Here is a 21,260-nt window from a genome sequence, read left to right as displayed (position 1 = left end):
CCTGTCAGCACAGAAGTAACTTCAATATTTTATATCTTCTCCTAGACATGATCAGTCATGCTATGACTTGACAGAGTAAAACCATTCACCAGAAAGTGTTTAAAACAAAAAACCTTCCCACACTCATTCTCACTCAAATTCCACCCATTCTTTCTTTGAACTCCTACTGCTCAGGTGAACTGTCATTTTTCTAGAATTATCTTTCTTATTCCAAGTTACAAATACTATGACAGCAAGTTCTCTCTATTCGTTTTCATGGTCTTATCCTTTTCTGTATGGCATCTTTTTCTTCTGCATACAAGGAACAAAGTAGATGACATGCAAAACACTTCTGTTAGAAAAACAAGACAGACCTGAAATAAGGCAGATCAACTCATAAAAAAACAGATGAATTAGCGAACGCAAATGACTCATTTGAATTAAAATATTAGCAGTCTCACCACAGTACTGCAGACTCGTTTGAATTAAAATATTAGCAGTCTCACTACTCAGTACTGCAGACCCATCTAACATATGGCAGCATTTCTTTTGCACAGAAGAGTTCATTACTGTAATTTCATACCTAGTAAAGCTAACACCTTCCACTGATCTTACGTCTACATTCACCTTTGCTTTCATGGTGCCTTATTATGCCTTAGTCTCTGAATCCTGTATGTACATTGTATGCATATGCAGAACCAAATAACATTTTATGTAAGTCGATTCTGCACAAAGAAAGGGATAGCTATTTCTACAGCAATTAAGATACTTTAAAAGATAAAGAAATTGATTGTAAACAAAGTTGTACAGTTTCTTTGAATTTCACTCATGGTGCTAATGGTTACCTGCTCATCAGTTCATTAAAGCTTTTTTCTTTCTTTTCCATCTCTCCTGTTAAAAATTTTGCAGTCATTTGTGAAAGATTATATGATTTCTATCACAAGACTTCTGCTGGGACTTGATACCACACCAGGATCTGGGTTTCTTTGTTCTGTAAGTTATTTAAAAAAAAAAAAATATTACTGAGTACCAGAGAAGATTCTGTAATATCTGCAAAATACCTCTATTTTCTTTGTACAGCACTTCCTTTTATGAAAGTCCAAAACAGTCCATCTATTTCCTTTTCCACCAGGGGAGAAGACAAGAAAATTAGATAGAAAACATATTAATTTTAGTTACTTCCACAGCAAAAAGCACACCCCACACTCCCCAGCCCAAGAAAACACAACATGTTTTGTAAAGCACAAAGGAAAATAGGAAAGAAAGGAAAATGCAAGGAGGGTGCATTTTATATGAAATAGCAATGGCAGTTCAGCAACCAATTTGAAAAATTAATTACATAAAAACCAGGAAGCACTACTTATCTTCGACAGCCTGGCTAGCACTTACACACAATGGTATTTCACAACACCCATTTCCATCATAGACAATAAAGGGCAGAACTGAATTTTACATAAAGATAAGATGTATTAAATTACTTTAGTTCAGGAGTCAAAGTTCAAAAGTCATCTTGTTCTTATGTATGTCAGTATTCCCCAATACAGAGTTTATTTTTTAAATCTATTTTTTATATGTACATATACACACACAAAAATAAAACCATAAAAAGAATATTTTTTTATTAAAAATAAAACCCACCTTGCTGTTTTCTCCCACACCCATCACATCAATAGAAGTTGAGTTATTTACCAGTTGCTTTCTGAGGCACTATAAAGAATTGCAGGATGTTGTTCTCAAAAAGGAATTTAACAATGATGGTTTAAGAAAATTGTTTAAATAAAAAACAATTATGGATTTGTTGGTCAATTGTTAAGCTTTATTACACTGAATGCAAGACAGTTTAATTTCTGAGAAGGGACTCGCATATCTTGAAAGAAAGCTAGTGTAGTAGTAATGAAATACTTGAGAAATTCAAGACTTCCTTAAGCCCTTTCTGCTTAGTGTATTACTTTCCCCCCACTCCCTTCTCCTCAGATATTCAGCCTGCAGTCTGGTGAACAGTTGTTTGGCTGCATTCAAAATACTCTTGTGTTCTTCAGTCTGTCCATCACCAGTTTCTTACTGCTGCCAATATTTAGTTCATTCTTTTATATTTTAGTCAGATATGAACACTGGATGAAGGATGCAATGTAAGTTTTTAAGAACAAGAACATGAGTAATTTCGTAAGACTGAACCATTTTCACTACAATGTCTCCCAAACAGGGAGAGACCAAGAGAAACAGTGTCTACAAATTAACTAGAAGTTTCAGATTTGCTGTGGGGCAAAGGTGCAATACTACAATATGAGCATTGCCAGCTAGTGTTTAGTTTTAAAATTTTTCCAAGAGTAGTATAGTGAACAAGTGATAAGCCCTCAAGAGTTAAAAATCCTCCTTCTTATTATTATTTATTCAGATGAGAATCACAGAAGAGGATCTGTGGATTAGGACATATGCCAGACTATATCAGAAACTTTGTTCTTCTACAGGAGACATTCCAATTGGAGTTTATAGGACAGAATCCCAAAAGCTTACAACATCTGAGGTATGTCAGTTTATTATACTTTTCTTTGGGTTTGATTACAGAGTATACAACATTCTTTGGTCCTCATAAGAATGGGAACCACTTAATTAAAGAACATTGTGAATGCCATATCTGCAAATGCACAGAGTTCCAATAACCCACTGAAGGTCTCCCCCTCTGCTGACGTGTGTATGGTCACATTAACTCAGGGCTCACATTCAGCTCCAGACTAGCTCTGAATACCCAGAGCCAGACTACATACTGACTTTCATTCCGGTGCTTGCCTACAGAGAACTGGCTGATTGAAAACAAGGGGCAGCTCAGGCACAGGATAGGACAGGCTAGAATAGTTAGCTCTAGTCTGAACTTGCATGTGGTAAGTCGTGGCAGTACCCATAACAAGCTGTATGACCAGAGCCTGTATCAGGTGTGTCAAGAATGTCAACGCTATATCTCAAAGCAGTTGACATGCAGTATTCATGTGAATTTCTAACTAGAAGTGAGTGACAAGAGAATCAATTAATGTTATTAAAAGTATTGTGGGATTTCTCTGTTTCATGAGTCTGCCATATAAATGTATACATTCCTCCCTATGTATATATAAAAAGAATGACAAAAAAACTTTTTCCTGGCTACTTAACATACATTTTTTTTGTTAAATGCACACATTTTGCTCACCTTTTACTTCTGTCATGTATAAGCCATTTGTTTATGTGACCATTAATACTGCCATCTCATTAAACCATGGCTCAAATACATGTCTAAATGCAACAGTGAACAACAAATTTCTCCTTTCTTCTGAAATACTCAGACATAGTTCACTGATGTCCAAGACGGACAATTTGTATTTTTTCTTCCATATTTCAGAAAAACATTGTAAAACATTAAGCCATGTAACACTTGTATGATTTATCTTGAAGGAAGTGCAAAGATTCAGTTAAACTTAACTTAAAAATAAGGGTTACAAAAAGCTATGCAAGATTCCATCAAGTTCACTAGTGTATCTCTGTGGCCCACCAATACCTCTACAGGCGGCTTTTACAGCTTAGCCAGTGGACTGTGCCACTGCAATAATGTCAGCTGATTTTTTAAAAATATAGCAGCATTAACATAATCCATCAAAATCATTCCTTGGAGAAGAGTATAGGCAGCATCGCTGCTAATATAAAAAAAAGTCTGTCATAGCTTTCAACAAAACAGAGGACATGCCAGATTTTCAGAATTCATTAAATAAGGATAAGTAAGATGAAATTCATGGCAATGATTTATTCTCACGTTCACAGCTGGCTATTTAACTTCAGGTCCAAAAAAGAGAATCAAGAACAGTTGAACTGTGAATGTACAACATACTATGAAAAGTGCATTTTGATGTTTTTTTTTTCCTTTCATCATTTCCACATACTTTCAAACATATGGGCTGACTGACAAACAGCATCTGTACAGGGGAGGGGGTCACTCTAAGAGTCTGCATGAACTTTTTTTTTTTTGGGGCAGGAGGATTGAGGGTAAGCAAGCTTAACTGATAAATATTTTTCAGAAGTTTTTCTGAAAACAAGGTTTGGGACCATCAGTCATGCAACTCTAAACTCATACTTTTACCAAAATATTGGGAATCTCTGGAGCCTGTACACATGCAGCAGCTCAAGTGCTCAAGTACTTGATCAGACCAGGCTCAGATTTGGTTTAAGATTGTTATTATCTTTTACAAAGAAGCAATTTCTTAAAACATTTAGACACTGAAACCAGCCTGGAAGGCACTGGCCAATAGATAAGCGGAGTTCTACTATTACTTCCTGCCACCTTTCACAGGCAATCTCATGAAGAGTTTGGGTTAAATCAGGTAGAGGAAGGAGTGGAAATCTCCTAGTTAAGTTTTCAAATTCTCAGGTACTAGACTCATGTGGAAGAGTGGCACTGTCTTTTCATAGTAAGTGAAGTAAAAGCATTTGTTGCTCTTTTAAAAAAGCTCAAGGCTCTGAATGCAGAACCCCATTAGTATTTTCACACTTAAATTCTTCAGCAGCTTTTTGTTTATTGAGCAAGCAATTGTGAAACCCTTCCCGCTCTATAGAGGGGCAGGGGAATCTTTCCTGACCTAATTCTTCCCTAGAATACAAAAAACATCTAGCTCTGCTTCTGTGGTCTTTATGGGTAGATACAAATGCAGAGTTAATGAAATCTGTAATCTCTATGCAAAGTGTTTCTTTGAAGTTAAAGAAATTTTCAAATAATTCCACTAACAAGCATGAGATATCAGTTTAGCTTTTCGATATGTTAACCCAGAAACAACTTTAAAATATTGTTGAATTAGATCTTTAAAATGGAAGTTAGAAAAATGTAAATTGCTATTTTTCTCGGAAATTCTAACAATAATTTGAAGGTTTCTAACTCAGAGAACCTCCAATGTATATATCAATTTGAGTTTAAATAGATGTATGAAACTTAATTTGGATTGCACAAACCTGGAATCTATCAGTTAAAGGTTACCTTGAGTCACAAGAACAATATATTAACATTTCTATACATATGATTTCTTCTTTGACACCCCTGTTTTGTAGTATGCAAATGACAAGCCCTCAATTCACTCTGACTGGTAAAATTAATACCTCTAAAAAGAAAGCAACTTTTCAGTGATTTACTTACTAAATAGCAAGCCTCTTAATGACATGCACCTATGATTCAAAACATTTCCACTTCATAAAAAAAAAAAAAAAAGATACCAACTCTTCCTTCCTACCAATGTAGATGATTTTCTGTGGTTCCTGTTACACAGTCCATATCCGTTTCTTCAGATTCACTTCTGTTTAAATTGTCTTTTGTTTTCTTTTTCCCCCTTCCTTTGTCAGTCACGAGAAATGGCTTCACAAGTACGTATTTACTTATTGTCTACCTGTTTCTGGGAGTTGTGGTTTAAGCCTGGCAGGCAGCTCAGCCCCACACAGCCATTCTCTTGCTCCCCCACAGCGGGATGGGGGAGAGAACCAGAAAGGTAAAAGTGAGACAGCTCAAGGGTTGAGATAAATACAGTTTAATAGGTGAAATAAAGGCTGCGTGTGCAAGCAAAACAACATAAGGAATCCACTCACCACTTCTCAATGGCAGGCAGGTGTTCAGCCATTTCCAGGAAAGCAGGGCTCCGTCCCACATACTTGGGAAGACAAATGCCATCACTCTGTAAGTCCCCCTGTTCCTTCATCGTCCTTCAGCTTTTGTTGCTGGACACAGCATCATATGGTATGGGATATCCCTTTAGACAGTTGGAGTCCTGGCTCTGTTTTCTCCCTAGCTTCTTGTGCCCCCCCTGCCTATTCACCAGCAGGGCACTGTGAGAAGCAAAAAAGGCTTTGACTCTGTTTAAGCCCTGCTCAGCAGTAGCTGAAACATCCCTGTTTTATCAACACCATTTTCATCACAAGTCGAAAACACAACCTCATACAAGCTGCTATGAAGATAATTAACTCTATCCCAGCCAAAACCAGTACACTGGGTTAAACCCTGGGAGTAAAGTCCGTATAGGAAATGGAACAACACAATGGATTATCCTTGAGTAAATAAAGCTTAAAGCAATGTTGTTCTGCACACAAACTTATTACCAAAAAATCTGTCAGATGACTAACTGGGACTTTTAAAAAAGCCCAATGGAATTTGGTCCCTATTGGGCCTGTCCCTGTTGAATTCTGAAGATGACAGATCATCTTTACAGTCTGGTGAGAGCCTTGATCCTAAACACCTTAAATGCTAATGGACAGATATTCCCACGTTTATCATAAAAGGAGTATGTGGTTGTACTTAACAACAGTTCAGACAGATGTTGGAGCAGAAAAACTTTCCTAGAACCCTAGATGCAATTCAGAGCTATTGGTATACAGAACAGTAAGGTTATTTTAACATACATCTTGCAGTTAGATAAAAATAAGGCATTGCTTCAGAACTGAATAGACGCATCTACATATTAAAACTGTTTCATATTCTACACCACACTTAGGTCCCACAGAGCAGCAAAGCAATGGAACAAACATCCAGGAAACTAATTGATGTTTGGTGTTGTAGTGCTGTTACCACTATACTCACAGCCACCCTGACCATATCAAATAGGAACACTAGTGTGTTTGCAACTGCATTCCCGTTCCTGCCACGTGTTGGCCAACATGAGCTAGTGTTTAAATAAGGGTGTGAAACATCCAATTAGAGCACCTTGCCCGAGTGGAAAAACACCTCAGAACTCCAGCAGTACAAGCAAGCAATCACACCCATTTGGGCACACAGTCCGATACTTGACATGGGAACCTGTCTTTAAAAAACAAAATAAAACCAAAAAACGTGAAGCTTAAAAAAACACCAAATGTGTAAATGCAAATGTTTCTTCACTTAATGTATGACAAACAGATTTTTCCCCAGTAAAAGTCGGAGTGATTATGTAAAGATTTAACATGCTCCTTGGTATTTTCCAGAGATTTCACCACATTTCTATTTTAGGGAATCTCACAAAAAATATATACACTTCATAAAACATATGATCAATTACTATGATACAATATTAGGGACACCATATCATCAATTGCACTTCTTGTGCTGCAGGTTTACAAGGTATGCAAAAAGGAAATTAAATTGAAAGAAATTCAAGCAACCAAACCTCAAAATAACAAAATAAAAAAATAACCTCTGCATACAGAGAAGGGTCATTCTCGACAGCTTTCTCAACAGGCAGCATAAAAACTGAATAGTCACCTAAGTAAATATTTAACTTTGCCACCTTCATGTATTGTGTCAACTCACCCGAGTGTTTCAAAAGTTGAAGGTAAGGATTTGAAAATTGACAGAATCAGAAGACTTGTTCTTTTGACAGATAAACGTAATTCATTTAAAAAGAAAGCAAGTTTTCAGTGATCTACTTACTGAATAACAAGCAAGTCTAACCTGCCTCTCAATGACATGCACCTATTTGGATTGCAAATCATTTCCATTTCATAAAAAAAGAAAAAAGATACAAACTCTTCCTACTCAGGTAGCCAATTTTCTGTGGTTCCTGTTACACAGTCCATATTTGTTTCTTTATGTTCACTTCTGTTTAAATTGTCTTTTGTTTTCTTTTCCCCCTTTCCTTTGTCAGTCATGAAAAACGGCTTCACAAGTAAGTTGTTTGTCTGGGTTTTTTTTTTTACACAGATAAAAGCTAGCCTGTGCAAAAGGGAAAAAATAAATATCTTTCTCACACTGTCAGACTTACTCATATCAAATATTATTTTAGAGACCCCAGGAATTTTACAGATTCTGCCTGGGGCAGAGTGGTGAGCCTCTTAAAGAAAGGTTATATTCAATACTGATGAGGTTAACAGAATCATGCTTTCAGATTTTTTATTAATGGGAAAAGGCCTTTAGAACCTCAGTAGCTCTTCAGATAAATTTGCTTTATTCACTGACCACTTCCAGCATATTGTGAACTCTTTCTGTTCTGGAGATTTATACAAACTGAGCCAGCTCCACTTTAAGTCTTCTTTGTTTTATACTTTTACAGTATACTTTGCTTTATACTTTTACTTTTATTTATTTTACACACTCAACACACTGAAATCAGTCACCAGTAACTTGGTCATATGACTGTCCTGATAGCAGTGAAGGCTTCACTATTTCAGTGACAGTAAAAGACATGCATGTTTCAAAGGTCACAACAATAAATCAGGATTATAGGGAAGTAGTTTTGAAACTAGAACATGAAAGTATTAGTTAAATGTAAAATAGACATTAAAACAACTTCAAAGTTACCTTTTGAAATGTTTCCTCTTATATTCCCTACAATCTTTTTGTGTATTAGAACTGCATATGTAGCCCATCCACTTGAATTATTTCAGTACTGCTGTATGAGTATACTGTTGGTAATATTTGGGTGGCATGAAGAAAATACAGCAACAGAGAGATAGATTTTGGCTCTTAAGTCTGCTTTTTTTTACTATATGCCAGAAAAAGCAACATCGGTATGCTGTAAGGTAGGAATTAAGTACCTCGTTTGCAAGAGGTGGCCTGAATCACACTGGAAGCTACTGCATACGTCCTTACTTTCAGACACAGAGGCATTTCAGATATTATGTACCGGAAGGTCAAAAATGCCTGGGAATGTGAGACACTGGTAACAGTCACATTCCACTTATGGTCTTTAAAAAGTACTCAAAACAGTGCAGCCAATGTTGAACTATTACTTAATGAACCCACAGCATGCATCTAAAAAGCAGTTACAGAACTTGAATTTCTAAAAATATGCAGACCTGAAGGAAAGTGGAAAACTCATTCAGAACAGATTCCTAGATTCAGGAAAGGCAGTATCAGAAGGCTAGAGTTGTTCTCAGAATCAAAGTGGAATCAGGCACTAAATAACACTTAACTGCTTTTGCACTTGAGAAATGTATTTATATCATAAATGAGCTTTTCACATAAAAAGTCAAAGTCTAGTAAAGGGTGCCCAATTCAGGAACACTTGCTAAGTACGAACAGCTGAATCCATCCCCTCAGCTCCACTGCAACTGGAACATATGTTCAACTGCACTGTTGAAAAGAAGCGAGAACATCTTAATCTGCTTCCATTTTTTAAAGCCCTTAATCTCTCTTGTCATTTTCCTTCCAAGTCTCAAATCTCGATCAGTGTGGAAGAATGGGAAGACACTAAAGACACCAAAGAACAGATTAGTTATCGTAGTAATCATCGTAACTCAACATCTAGTGATCAGTCTGATCATCCCTTGTTACGACGAAAAAGCATGCAGTGGGCCCGGCGGCTGAGCAGAAGAGTACCAAGACAATCTGGTAAAACAGCTGAGAAGATAAACCAGCAGCGAATGAACCTTTACAGGAGGTCAGAAAGACAGGAGCTTGCTGAACTTGTGAAAAATAGAATGAAGCATCTGGGCCTTTCTCCAGCAGGATATGGTACGATTACTATAACACTTTAAATTAAAAAAAATTAGCATTATGCAAGATTAATTTATTTACAAGAACTGAGGGTGCCATAAACAAAATATTAAGCTTATGATAATGGTTTTCTTCTGTTGTTTGGGTTTGGTTTTTTTTTTGGTTTGTTTTCTTATTGAGAGAAACTTGAAGTGTTTTTAATCAGTTTGATTTTCAGATGGAAAGCTCAGAAGACAGCATGTCAGTCACATATTTCGCACATATGATATGTCTATGCAGAATATACAAACATTCCCCTGTCATTGAACAACTGTGCCATATTTCCACGAACTTACTGAAATATAGATGAAGACAGAACTGTTGTGAAGTTCAGTCATATGTCAAGGTTGGGAGTCGTCTATGGATACGCATTTTCACCACAGTTTTTAAAAGTAATGCCTAAGTGTCACATTAAAGTAATTTTTATGAAGCAGGTTGCACTAGGTCTTCAGATGCCATTTTTATTCATCAAGTCTCCATCAAGGCTGATGTTGGGTTACTTTTTTGTTTGTTTGTTTGGGCTTTTTAAAAGTTATTGACAAGAGGTCTGTCACACTTTTTAATATATGCACCACAGCTGCCTGGGTTACCTTTCTGTGGCTTTGGCTCTGTAGTGTGTTGTGTAGAAACTCCCAGAACTGTGGGTTCTAGTTTTCCTAGAATTTCTAGATTCTAACTTATTTATCTGCATAGTAGGTCCATTCTGGAGGTTCACACTTTCTACATCAGAAGAACCAGCAGTGGGGTTCCCATGCTCAATTTTCATTTGAAGAACCCAAAATGTACTGTTTTACAAATGTGTTACTCTTCATTTTTCAATACAATTATTTTTAAATTTGACTTATCCCTAAAATATCCATTAACTGAAGATAAATGTGTTTTTTCCTGCAGAATGGATATTTTTATTTGTCCATTTTAACTATATACATTCTTAAAGCAGGGTCAAAACATCTTTTGACACCAATAGCAATATGCTACCCAACAGTAGTTCTTGTCGCTGCTATTGATACAAAAATCAACTTAATTGTGAGAGAAGGCAGCTACAGAACACACGGTTATAGTTTTGATCAGTCTTTACAAATTAGATATGTAAATACAGGCTCTTGATCCCACATTCCAACTGGATAATTACTATTCCTGCTTTCTTTGTGGATACTATATGAGTCTCTTCGGGACTAAATATTTTCCAGGAGTGACACGGGCCACAATAACATTTGATCAACCGCAAAGACGTTTTGTAAATTTGATTCATATTTAAACTAGTAACAAGAAAACTTTGTTGTATTCCTGCTTTTCTTTTAAAATCCAAGTTAAAAGCCAACAATAAATGTTCATTTCATTCTTTAAATTTAGGAAGATTATACACCTTCTGCAGAACATCAAAATCTTGGTAGGTAAATTCTTTACCTGATTACAGTTATCTGCCCTGATTCTGATTTATAAGTTTTCATTAGCACTTCCCTATTTTCTTACCGATGTACCTCATTATAAAAAAACTTCTACTTTTACAACCCCAGAAAGAGCCACATTCTGAAAAAATCCAAAAAAAACCCTACAAACCAGTTTTAGACATGCAGTCAGTCAGCTGCAAACCTGGGTTGCCACATTCCCACTGCCATCTTTCCACCATCCCTCATATTCAGAAAGAGATTTCAGAAGTCTTTCACACCCCTTCAGAGCTAGCTCACTCCCCACTCATCCCACTACATATGAAACACTGGAATAGAAACCTTTAAATCGCCCTGTTCTGTCAAACTAGCAGGAATCAATCATGCCAGTCAGCTCCCTGCAGAAGTTAAACATACTCCTTAGTGCCCTCTCTCTGCATGTGTGTGCAACAATAAAAAAAACCAATCAGGAAACAAAAATCACAGCTGCTTATGTATCTCCATGTATGGGGATGACCTCTGAAGCCAATTTCACATCTTCAGTGTCCTTTTTACATTGATAACCGAGTGATATCTTAGGCCTCCAAATTTAAATTCAATTAACTGTGAATCCATATAAGTCATCTGAGACACAACCCAGTTTTTGACTATGCAAGCCTCTAGCAGAGGTGTGGTGTTAGTATGGTGGTACAGTTGCCTGTAAAACTAGTTATGATACTTTACATTGGTTTCACCTTACAGAAATAAGCTGTATTGTAAAACACCATTTTAGCTGTGTATTTGCATCTATACTGAGAGTCTATATGATCTTATCTAATTGTTTACTAGACAGAAGTATTTATGGTGGTGCAAATATGTGATAGAAGCACGTAGAACAATTACACATACTAGAAAATAGCCAATATGGTGATTTTTAAACTACAGACAGTATATTAAGAATACTTCATTACCAAAAGGTTTAGGAATTGCATTGAAACTAAAATGGGGCTGTTTTCTTTCAAACTATTTTCCCTAAAATGTTAAGGAGATAAATGAACGTGGAAGCAACACCTCTCCTTTTTCATCCTATCAAATTAAAACTAGTCTCACTGCAGCACCCCAAGAAGCATACCAAGAGAAAAGCTATACAAAATACTGCAATGACAGCTACAAATGTGTAGAGAAACTCGACTAGGCAAAAACCTTTAAAAAAACCCCCAACATCTTCTGTCATCCTTCATTTGCAACATACCATTAGAAGAATAGCTAAAAATGCAAGAAAGAAACATCAATTTCCATTTATATAGCGTTCATATTTCAATTCCTTGACACAGGTGATAAAAGGAAAACCCTTACTAGATAAACAGGGAAAGGGAAAAACATTTATATTGACCAAATCTGGAAATGGATGAGACTGCCATACATCTGCATTTAACCTTGTTTATCAGTTGAAGTCAATGCCAGCTGAGGATGAAAGTCCGTAATTCCCACATACTAACATAAGCTACATGACAGATTGGTAAATTACAGTAAAATTGGGTTGCATTCAGAATTGCTATGACTAAAAAAAATGCAAAAGAACATTTTTAGAACATTTAGAAAGAAACCAGGATATTTTGAGAGCTGAAAACCCAAAAGATGCTATGTCAGTTCCAATTCAGGTACAGTTGAAAAGAAGTTGCTAAGCTTATTTGAAATTACTGTGACACCTGACACTTTTTGACAGCTCTGTGAATCAAAGATGATCATCTATCAAATTAGTTTGTCAGAAATCATACTTTTCACAATTTGCAATTTGTTGGTAAATATAATTAATATGGGTTGGGTTTTTTTGTCCTCTAGATGAAATGAATGATCATCAGAACACCCTTTCTTACATCCTGATCAATCCTTCTCCAGATACAAGATTAGAGCTGAATGATATCGTGTAAGTAAAAGCACACACACACAAAAAAATAATTAAAAAAAATCACAAGACCTGCAAAATTTCTGCTTTGCACTTCCTTCCTGAATTTATTTTATTATCTTTCTGCTGGAAAAGAACCCCAAACTTTTCCATGCATCTGTAAAAGATAGAAATTAATGTGGAGACTCCTATTTAGATAGACACCTAATTATACATATATATGTATATATTTAAAATACACATACAAATGTATAATCCATATGTTAGTAATGCTTTTAGCTCCATGTTCTCTCATCCTTCTCTTACTCTGTGCATTTAAAAAAATAATCTAACCAGATCTGCTGGATAGCTTCACAGAATTAATAGTCTCATTAAATTCTTGCATATAACTTAGCCACCCAGATTTAATAGAAAGATCGACCCTTCAAAATCAGTGTTTTCAAACAGGATTTTATTACACTGATTCAAAGATCATTAAAGCAAACAGCAGTCTTCCCCTGGATATCATGTGATATTCATGCTTAAGATAATTCAAATACAAATGGCAGGACCTTAACAAAGGAAATTTTTTCACTTGCTTACCAGGAATTTTGCAGAATACGTGGAAAAAAAAAAAAAAAGGATAAAAAAGAGAACACAAATTTGAACTGTCAAGAAAGTTTTGAAAATCAATAATTTTACATAATTATCTGGCATTGTCTCATACTGAAGTCTGATGTGATTGCTGTGTTCAGGTCCTGAGCCATTCCTGCCTCTAGCCGCTCCTGCCACTGCCTTGCATACTAACATGCCCCATCTGCTCCACAGGGAAGAAACCACATAGCCTGGTTGTTCAAGGTCCTCCCCATCAGTGCTCACCCACCTCACTGCTTGCTCACAAGGAGGAAAACTGTTTGAACTGATACTAAAACAAAATCATCATCATAGTGCTTTGTAGCTCTATAGTATATGAAAAGCACAGCATAATTCTGTGTCAAACAGCAAAGGCAATTATCATAAAATTTGTTGAAATTATTTGGAACACTACTTTCATTGTTATGAAGCTCCACAATATGATGTGTACTAATATTTAACCTGTAAATTCACATACTGTTACGTAGTCTATCCAGGTGGACTAGGTATCCTGCATTCCATTTTTCTTTCTTTGCAAAAATACAAAGGTACTCAGCAATCCAATATTGCAGAATTTTGCAGTGGTACTGAATTTGTAGTGTTCTGCCTACACATATTTAGCCTGTAAATGCACATACTGCTACCTAGCTTGATTCATATTAATTTATTGATGCTTAGTGAGTGGGTCTGTGTCTCAGATTAAGCTCAAACTTTTTTTTTTTCTTTTAAATCTAACATAAAGAACATGATCCTTGTATCTGGATAACAGTTAATGGTTCAGTAACCCAGATCATTACCTGATTATAGCTGTCTTGACTAGACAGCCAATTCACCTTCATGCAATGGGGGATTATTAGTGGAGAGGCAAGGAAGAAGAGGTGGTTCTTTTTCTGTAATTCTTAGGCACAAATCCCAAAACAGATAAAAAGCTTTTTCTATTTGTCTTTCCTGCTGTCTTTCCTTGCTTTTTCCGGTTAGTCTTCCTATAATTTTTTTCTGCTCTTCTCAATATATTTTGCAGACTTCCTCCAGCTGGCTACTCTTCCATCACACTTTAGATGCACTTTTATGCCAACATGGCTTATTCTTATCCAAACCACATATTTCTTTGCATATCTATGACAGAGTGAATACATGTTTTGGCTTCTAAGTCCTATAGATGCAACCATGCTTTGATTTCCCATGCTTATACAACCTTAAGTCTTTTGCATTCCCTATAATCCTATTGTATTTGCAATTTATTGTGGGTATATTAGGTAACATACAACCCTGAACCATCATATGAGGAAATTTTCTTAGCTTTTCAAGACAGTTTGCACCCAAAGCAGCATTCGCAGCTGTTGGTTGCTCAAAAAGCTTTCTTGTTAGTCTTTGCATTAGCTTTGCAAGCTAATGTTTAGTATCTTGACCTGATAGAGTTTAAAGGACAACAATCTCACTGTCTTAATTTAGCAATTAAAAAAAAAGCACTTAAATTTCAATAGGTTCAGACTTTGCCTTAATAACTCCATATTTCATCTAGCCTATTTGCCTTAGAAAGCAGTTACTGAATAGCAGCATTTTCATTCTACAGCCATGAGATTTTTGTACCAAAACTTTTAACATTTTGACTCTCAGCAGAGCATCATGTTCTTTTTCTGTATCAGAGTTTAGTACTTGCAAATGAATCTTGCAGTGACACTCGTTCTCTTTCATTCCAGAATTACTACAATGCATTCTGTTGGTAGGACTAGCTGTCTCATTTAAAAAACAAACAAACAAACCAAACCCAAACAAAAAGATCCAACCCCAAAGCCCCACTACTGGTTGTTTGGTACTTTGACATGTTTTGGTGGTGTTTGGGTTTTTTTTCCTCTGGAGATTAGCACTCTCCTTATTTGTTCTGGGGTTGGTGTTGATGCCCTATAAACTCTTAAATTCAGAGTTGCAGTTACAGTTCCAAGAGATACAATTGGGGGTTCCAAATTTCAGCGATCTGCAGTAACATCCAAAGGTCACGCATAGGAATTGCTTATGCAGTACTGCCCCAAACATGCCTAAGGGAGGAAGGTGACCAAGGGAAGAAGATCTGGCAGCTGTGACACCAGGCCAGTTACAAACCCTTGAGACTCCAGCAGTTGTTTTGTCATATAGCTGGGCTTCTTACAATTTTATCAAGGTTTATTACTATAAAAGTATTTTTCATTTTTACTTATGGAATCCTGTGATTTACTGCCTCCAGAAATATTTGTAATGTAGAACTTGTGAATTCTGTATTTCAGATACAAGTCTAAAAAAAAAAATAAATACAGAAATACCTGAATTTTCCCCCCAAATCTAAGCATGTTTAAACATTGTTTCATTGGCTAGATGAACAAATACTTTGTTCTGAAGTAAACAGAAATACCAGATGTCATAAATAGAGGGTAATAAGTCTAACTTTAAATAAACAGCATGAGAACATGATCTAGATAGAAATAGCATAAATAGATTTTTTAATTCTGTAACTCAGCTGTTTTCTTACATGAAGGATTTCAGGCTATTTGTAGCAACAAACACTGCTATCCTACTTTAGCCGTGACAAAAGGAGAAACATTAACAAAGTAACAGGGGCAGGTGGTGTTTCCAAATAGTGGAGATGGGGCGATTCTCCTGGGTATCCACCATAAAGGCCACAGACTCAAAGCCTGTGCTCTGAGGAGCCATGAGCAGTCTGTTACTAGGTGAGCTGAAAACAGACACAGCAGGTCTGCAGGAAACATGACAGTGATTGCTTATATACTTACAGAACATGTTAGTTCAGTCCATCAGGATTTTCCATTTCATTTTTTGCTGAAGAATTTTTCAGGGTGGTTTAATTAAGTCTGGGGCAAAACACAGTCATTATATTGCATGGTAGAAGTTCAGGACCCGTAAACAGAAACTTTCTTCAGGGACACTGCAAAGTTTTATAAGCACCACACAGCATGCACATGATCTCTATTTGGATATTTAAGCATTTTCATTTGGCTGACGAGGAGATAGACAGACATGTGGTGCCAAGATTTCTGAGGATATGAGAAAGGAATCTTCCACATTTAATTTTCCTGCATTTAATTTTTCTTTCTTTAAAAAAAAAAAAAAAAAAGAAAACCAAGATCCAAAATAAAAGTTCCAATGGCTTCAACAGTACTGCTCATCTTTGGAGAAGTTCAAGATGCTGGGATTTAATCTAGTTGTCTGTCTTCTCTTCAGGAGCATAGTGGCACTGGAAAGCACTGATTGAGAGGTCAGAACACTGAAATGTTAGTTCTGCAGCAGCACAAAGCTGCTACTGCATGTATGCCAAAAGTTGTTTCAGATCTTATCACTTGAGACAGCTGACAAAACAGTGCAGAATTTACCACTTATAAATCAATGGAAAGCTCTTTCATCCTTATCCTAAGAAAAGCAGTTACATTAAACATCTCAAACTTAGATTCAAACACGAGGCATCTTCCTCAAATATTCGGATCTACAGAAGTTCTTAGAATAAGGGTCCATCTCCAGACTGTCAGCCTACACCAAGATTATCAACAACATGTTTTTTATTTATTGAGCACTGTGACAAGAATTCTCCATTGTTTTCTCACAGAATTATTTTAGAAATTACTTTGTGGACTGCTTGTCCCTAATTTAATGCATGATGAATAAAGAAGCTGCATAAAGAAATACAGAGTTACTGGCAAAGGACCTGACAGTCAAAATGAAGGTTTAGCTGTGCCTAGTACATACAGATTATGTCTACACAGACAAAATGTGAAAAGCTTTATTATTAGCATCTAAAGTCAGTTGATGTTACCCAAGTGTCCAAGTTACCAAACAGGAACTAGACTAAGCACTTTCAAATAAGTCTCTAAGTCTTCCTCAGATTTTTTCAGCATTACAACTGCATGCATTTATTTTATCCTTGCTTACACCAAGTCTTATAATTTCTTTTTATAGATACTTGATCCGCCCTGATCCATTGGCTTACGTTCCAAATACTGCACCCATCCGAAAAGACAGCTTCTGCAATACAGTGGGACAAGACACCAGGGAGGAAACACAGCTTTGATATGTAACTCAACACAAAATTAAGAGACAATTTTATACACATGTTGTTTCCACTAACCATTTTGCAAACTGAGTGATATATTCAATTCAGGTTTTGGAAACAAAATGACAGTGGTAAGTGATCAAATTTAGAAATGTGGTGTCAAGAAACTCTGATTTAAGGGATTGTCAGGCTTGTGGCCTGTTCAGTATGGTAGTTGAACTTTGACAGCTTAACAGAATTGTGACACCTATTACATTTAACCAGTATGAACATATGATTTAAAAAATGACAGATTCCATCAAGTGTTTTGCTTAGATGCTTCTAAGCCTATTTATCAAGGTGACAGCATGTCAGTGACTAAGCTTCTGACCTACATCAGTAAAGATTATCTGATGCCCATAGAGAGACCATGCATAATTTGTAGTAGAAAATACGTTAATACCTAAAGCTGCCAACAAAGCTTTGCGTGTCAAAAATCCAGCCTTGGAAATAATTTTCAATCTCAGCCTGTCACCCATTTATATTAGAATAGGCTAGTTTCAGTCCCATTTTAGCCTCCAGGAGTTCGGTGTTAGTTCTCTGGGTTTACACAGATCAGATTGAATGACACAGGCTAGCCACACTGTAGAGGTTGAGATCTGAGGCATATCCACTAAAAGATTAGCTCAGAGGAGCCCAGCTGGAGGAAAGTCCCTATCATCTCAGACAGACAGCCCCCCACATTTGCAAAAAGTGGGAAGGTACTGTCTGTGTGAAGCTGCAAACAATGATAGCTCAGGTGAAATAGAACCCTTTTAACCTTTAGTTTGTCAACAGAAGCCTGAACGACAGCAGCCCTCTAGGGAGTGATTCATACCACAAGTCCTTTCCATTTCCATGAATGTGCCATAATTGCAACTGTCCAAAGTATGCACATGCCCAGTCATTCAGATTACCCAAGTGTGATACATTTTCATATGAAATTGTGTATCACATTGAAAATTAAAGACATTTATAACCTGTTACATAAAATGAATGTAATAGCACATTATGTGAAGAAGCACCATGGATTTGAAGACTGTTTTGGCATTAAGTACACAAGAAAGCATCTGCTAGTGTATGAAACATCTGAAGCTGCTACAAAATGTCGAGTCTATACATGCAAGAATGCCACAACTGGTTAAGCTTTCTATAGAATTAAGCATGCCTATACATGATCTTCCAAAATCACATTCTTGCTTTGTCATCTGTCACAAAAGGGGAAGAGCATGCTTAAGAAAAAAACCTTACTGTTACAATTATCCATATAGAACTGGTACAAGAAATTTGGCAGGTAATCTACAATGGAAGAAATGATTATTCTTTGAATACCCTTGATGTCCTACCTGTACAAAACCAGTCAAAATTGTTTATATTCTCTTCATGTTATTTGATAGAACAACTACAATTTATTTCTGAAAAATAAAATACCAAGGTGACCAGTGAACAACTCATGGATGTGAGTACACTTATCAGCATTGTAAGGATGTTGAAATCAAATCATGTTCATATTAGGAATGACAGCAAATCTGCTATTATTCCCTCCCTTCCTCTTGATTCTTCCAAAATTTAACTCATCTGTTCCATATTAAGTCAGAAATCCTAATGCCACAATTAAAAAAAAATCCACAGAGGTCTAAGAATGGACTGAAGCCATCAGAAGACCAAAAGTACCAGTTTTAAAAGGAAAAGGGACAACTGGAGAGTCAGGTTTCTCAGCAATTTTTTTATAATGACATTAAAGTATCATCGTGGTTCAGAAAGGTGTCAGTGATTCTGCATAGAGTCTGTTATCGTTCAGTGTTTTTCCACACACACTAGCCATTTATCAAATTATTCACATGTAAAGACAAATCATTTCAAATGTTTCCTCTGGGCAATGTGAAAAAAAAAAGAATTGAAACAGCTACTGAAGTCTACGGTTTTTTAGAAAATGGTATATGTTGCAGGATCTTGTCCAAGATTTGTCATAGAAGTTATCTCAGAAGAGATTGCATGTGCAGTGTGAATAACTTACTACTTTTAATGCCTTCAGTGAGAAGACTGTATTCCAGCTGAATAGTTAAAAAAAAAAAAAAAATACAAGTTCCTTAAAAATGTTTGCTCCAAAATATTGGGAGGATCCTTTCTTTCATACTGAAGGCCTTTCTAATAGAGTCTCAAGTAGGCAGTCAGGATTGCAGAAACACGCCTGCCCTTCAGCTGGCTAGCCAGGTACTCTGCTTTCCATGCGATTCACACGCTGCTCACAGGCATTCCCTGTACACTGCCTACACGACCCACCACAGGTTTAAGGACTCTCTGCCACAAGGATCTGCGGCTAGGACTTGATGCATCACATTTAACAGCCTATAAAGCAGTAGAAACAAGCAGTCAGGTGTATCCATTTTCCCATCCAGCTCAGCAGAATTGCTGCTCAGCTAGAGTTGAATAGTAGCATCTAATGTGACCTGATATTTCTCCATGCTTAATTAATTTCTAATTGCTCATTAGGCCCAGAAGATTTGCTAAAGCAAACACAGAGACAGCTGGAGACACTTGCAGTCTCTAAAATGAATGAAAGGCAATCTTTCAAAACAAAGTATTTGGTTCTTTTCAAAATCTGCTGGAAGACCATCAAGATAATAAAAACTAACAAGAGATTCTTATGAAGCAGAAGTTCTAATAACCCATAAATAATATGCCACAAAGTTCTGTTACTCAAAATATATTGCCTTTCACGTTGAAAGCAGAAGAGCTTTGCTTCCTCTGGGGTATCTTCACAGACAGACCCCATTCTAGTGGGATTTAGACCTTTCAAGAGCCATTCTAAGCACCTCTACATTAACACTGAATGAGAGTACACACATTCCTTCACTGGCCAGTGAGGCGATTCTTTAATGGTCATCCCACAGGAAGTCTTATGGTCACATGCTTTCTTCTCATTGTGATTATCACAAACATAATACAAGTCTAGCTGGACTTGGAATCGCTATGCTTGGCACTGGAAAAGGGATGAAGAAGCTCTAGAATCAGTAGGTCCAAATGACTGTTGAACAGAGGATTTTTGTCTGGTCATACTTCACTCAGTAGATTGAAAATTTAGAGCTATGATCACCAACATAAGAAAGAGATTTGATCTTAAACCAGTTATTAAAGGTCAGATAACCTATATAAATAAAAAGAGGGACAATTTCAATCTTTGCTTAACTGTATGTATTTTTAACTCCTGGCTCACTTCTACCAATAACTCAAAGATGCCCATCTTCCCCAACACTATCTTAACACATACCAAGTAATTTGGTACCCAAAGTCACAATCCCAGTGAAGAAAATGATAGTGGATAATAATCACTTCATTCTCACAAGAGAATTCTCCAACAAAGCAAGACCTACCTATGAAAACATGTTGCATAGTCTGCAATAAAAAGTCACAAAAAGTGTTTCGGTGGAATGCAGTATGTTTCGTTAACTATTTTACTCCAGTTCCAGAACACACATTAATTCACATATGAAGTAAAAAGCATACAGTTTGAGTTTTTAAAACCTGCAGTAAAATCAGTTAGTGACGTTTTCATGACATTTTGACTTGGAAATTAAAAGAACAGTTATTTCCCAGCATACGTATTTTCCCTTCCACAACTTCCTACTACAACTATTCTTTAACAACTTTCAAGTATACAAATTCATATCTTACTGAACATTTCTTATCCATCATTGTTTACCAATGCAGCAATAAAATGCTATAGAACAAATAGATTTCAGGCTTCAGCACTGAAGGAAAACTGAAATGACATCAAGTGCACCAGAAGTAACACACAATTCTGTAGTTTCTAGGCAGCTAGGGCTGACAGCAACCATTCTGTAATTTTGGACCACTGATGCATGAGGTTTTACTGCATTGAATTCCACTTGATATCTG

The 21,260-nt window shown here is 36.4% G+C and overlaps 1 protein-coding gene across 2 annotated transcripts in view; it reads left to right on the top strand.

The window, feature by feature from the left end:
* Positions 1-19,123, top strand: part of KCNT2 (potassium sodium-activated channel subfamily T member 2) — a 153,244-nt gene extending 134,121 nt beyond the window's left edge. For both annotated transcript variants that reach the window (XM_042785671.1, XM_042785664.1), the window contains 5 exons: positions 889-972; positions 2,375-2,503; positions 9,100-9,400; positions 12,631-12,715; positions 17,249-19,123. In XM_042785671.1, coding sequence (XP_042641605.1) covers positions 889-972; positions 2,375-2,503; positions 9,100-9,400; positions 12,631-12,715; positions 17,249-17,360 — 711 coding nt within the window. In that variant the 3' untranslated portion in view covers positions 17,361-19,123. The remainder of the gene's footprint in view (positions 1-888; positions 973-2,374; positions 2,504-9,099; positions 9,401-12,630; positions 12,716-17,248) is intronic.
* Positions 19,124-21,260: the final 2,137 nt, after the last annotated feature.

The sequence above is a fragment of the Tyto alba genome, unplaced genomic scaffold (assembly GCF_018691265.1).
Source record: "Tyto alba isolate M040663 unplaced genomic scaffold, T.alba_DEE_v4.0 Super-Scaffold_1000006, whole genome shotgun sequence".
In the NCBI taxonomy this organism is placed as follows: domain Eukaryota; kingdom Metazoa; phylum Chordata; class Aves; order Strigiformes; family Tytonidae; genus Tyto; species Tyto alba.
Note: the sequence above shows the minus strand (reverse complement) of the source record. Positions and strands in the feature narration are given on the sequence as shown.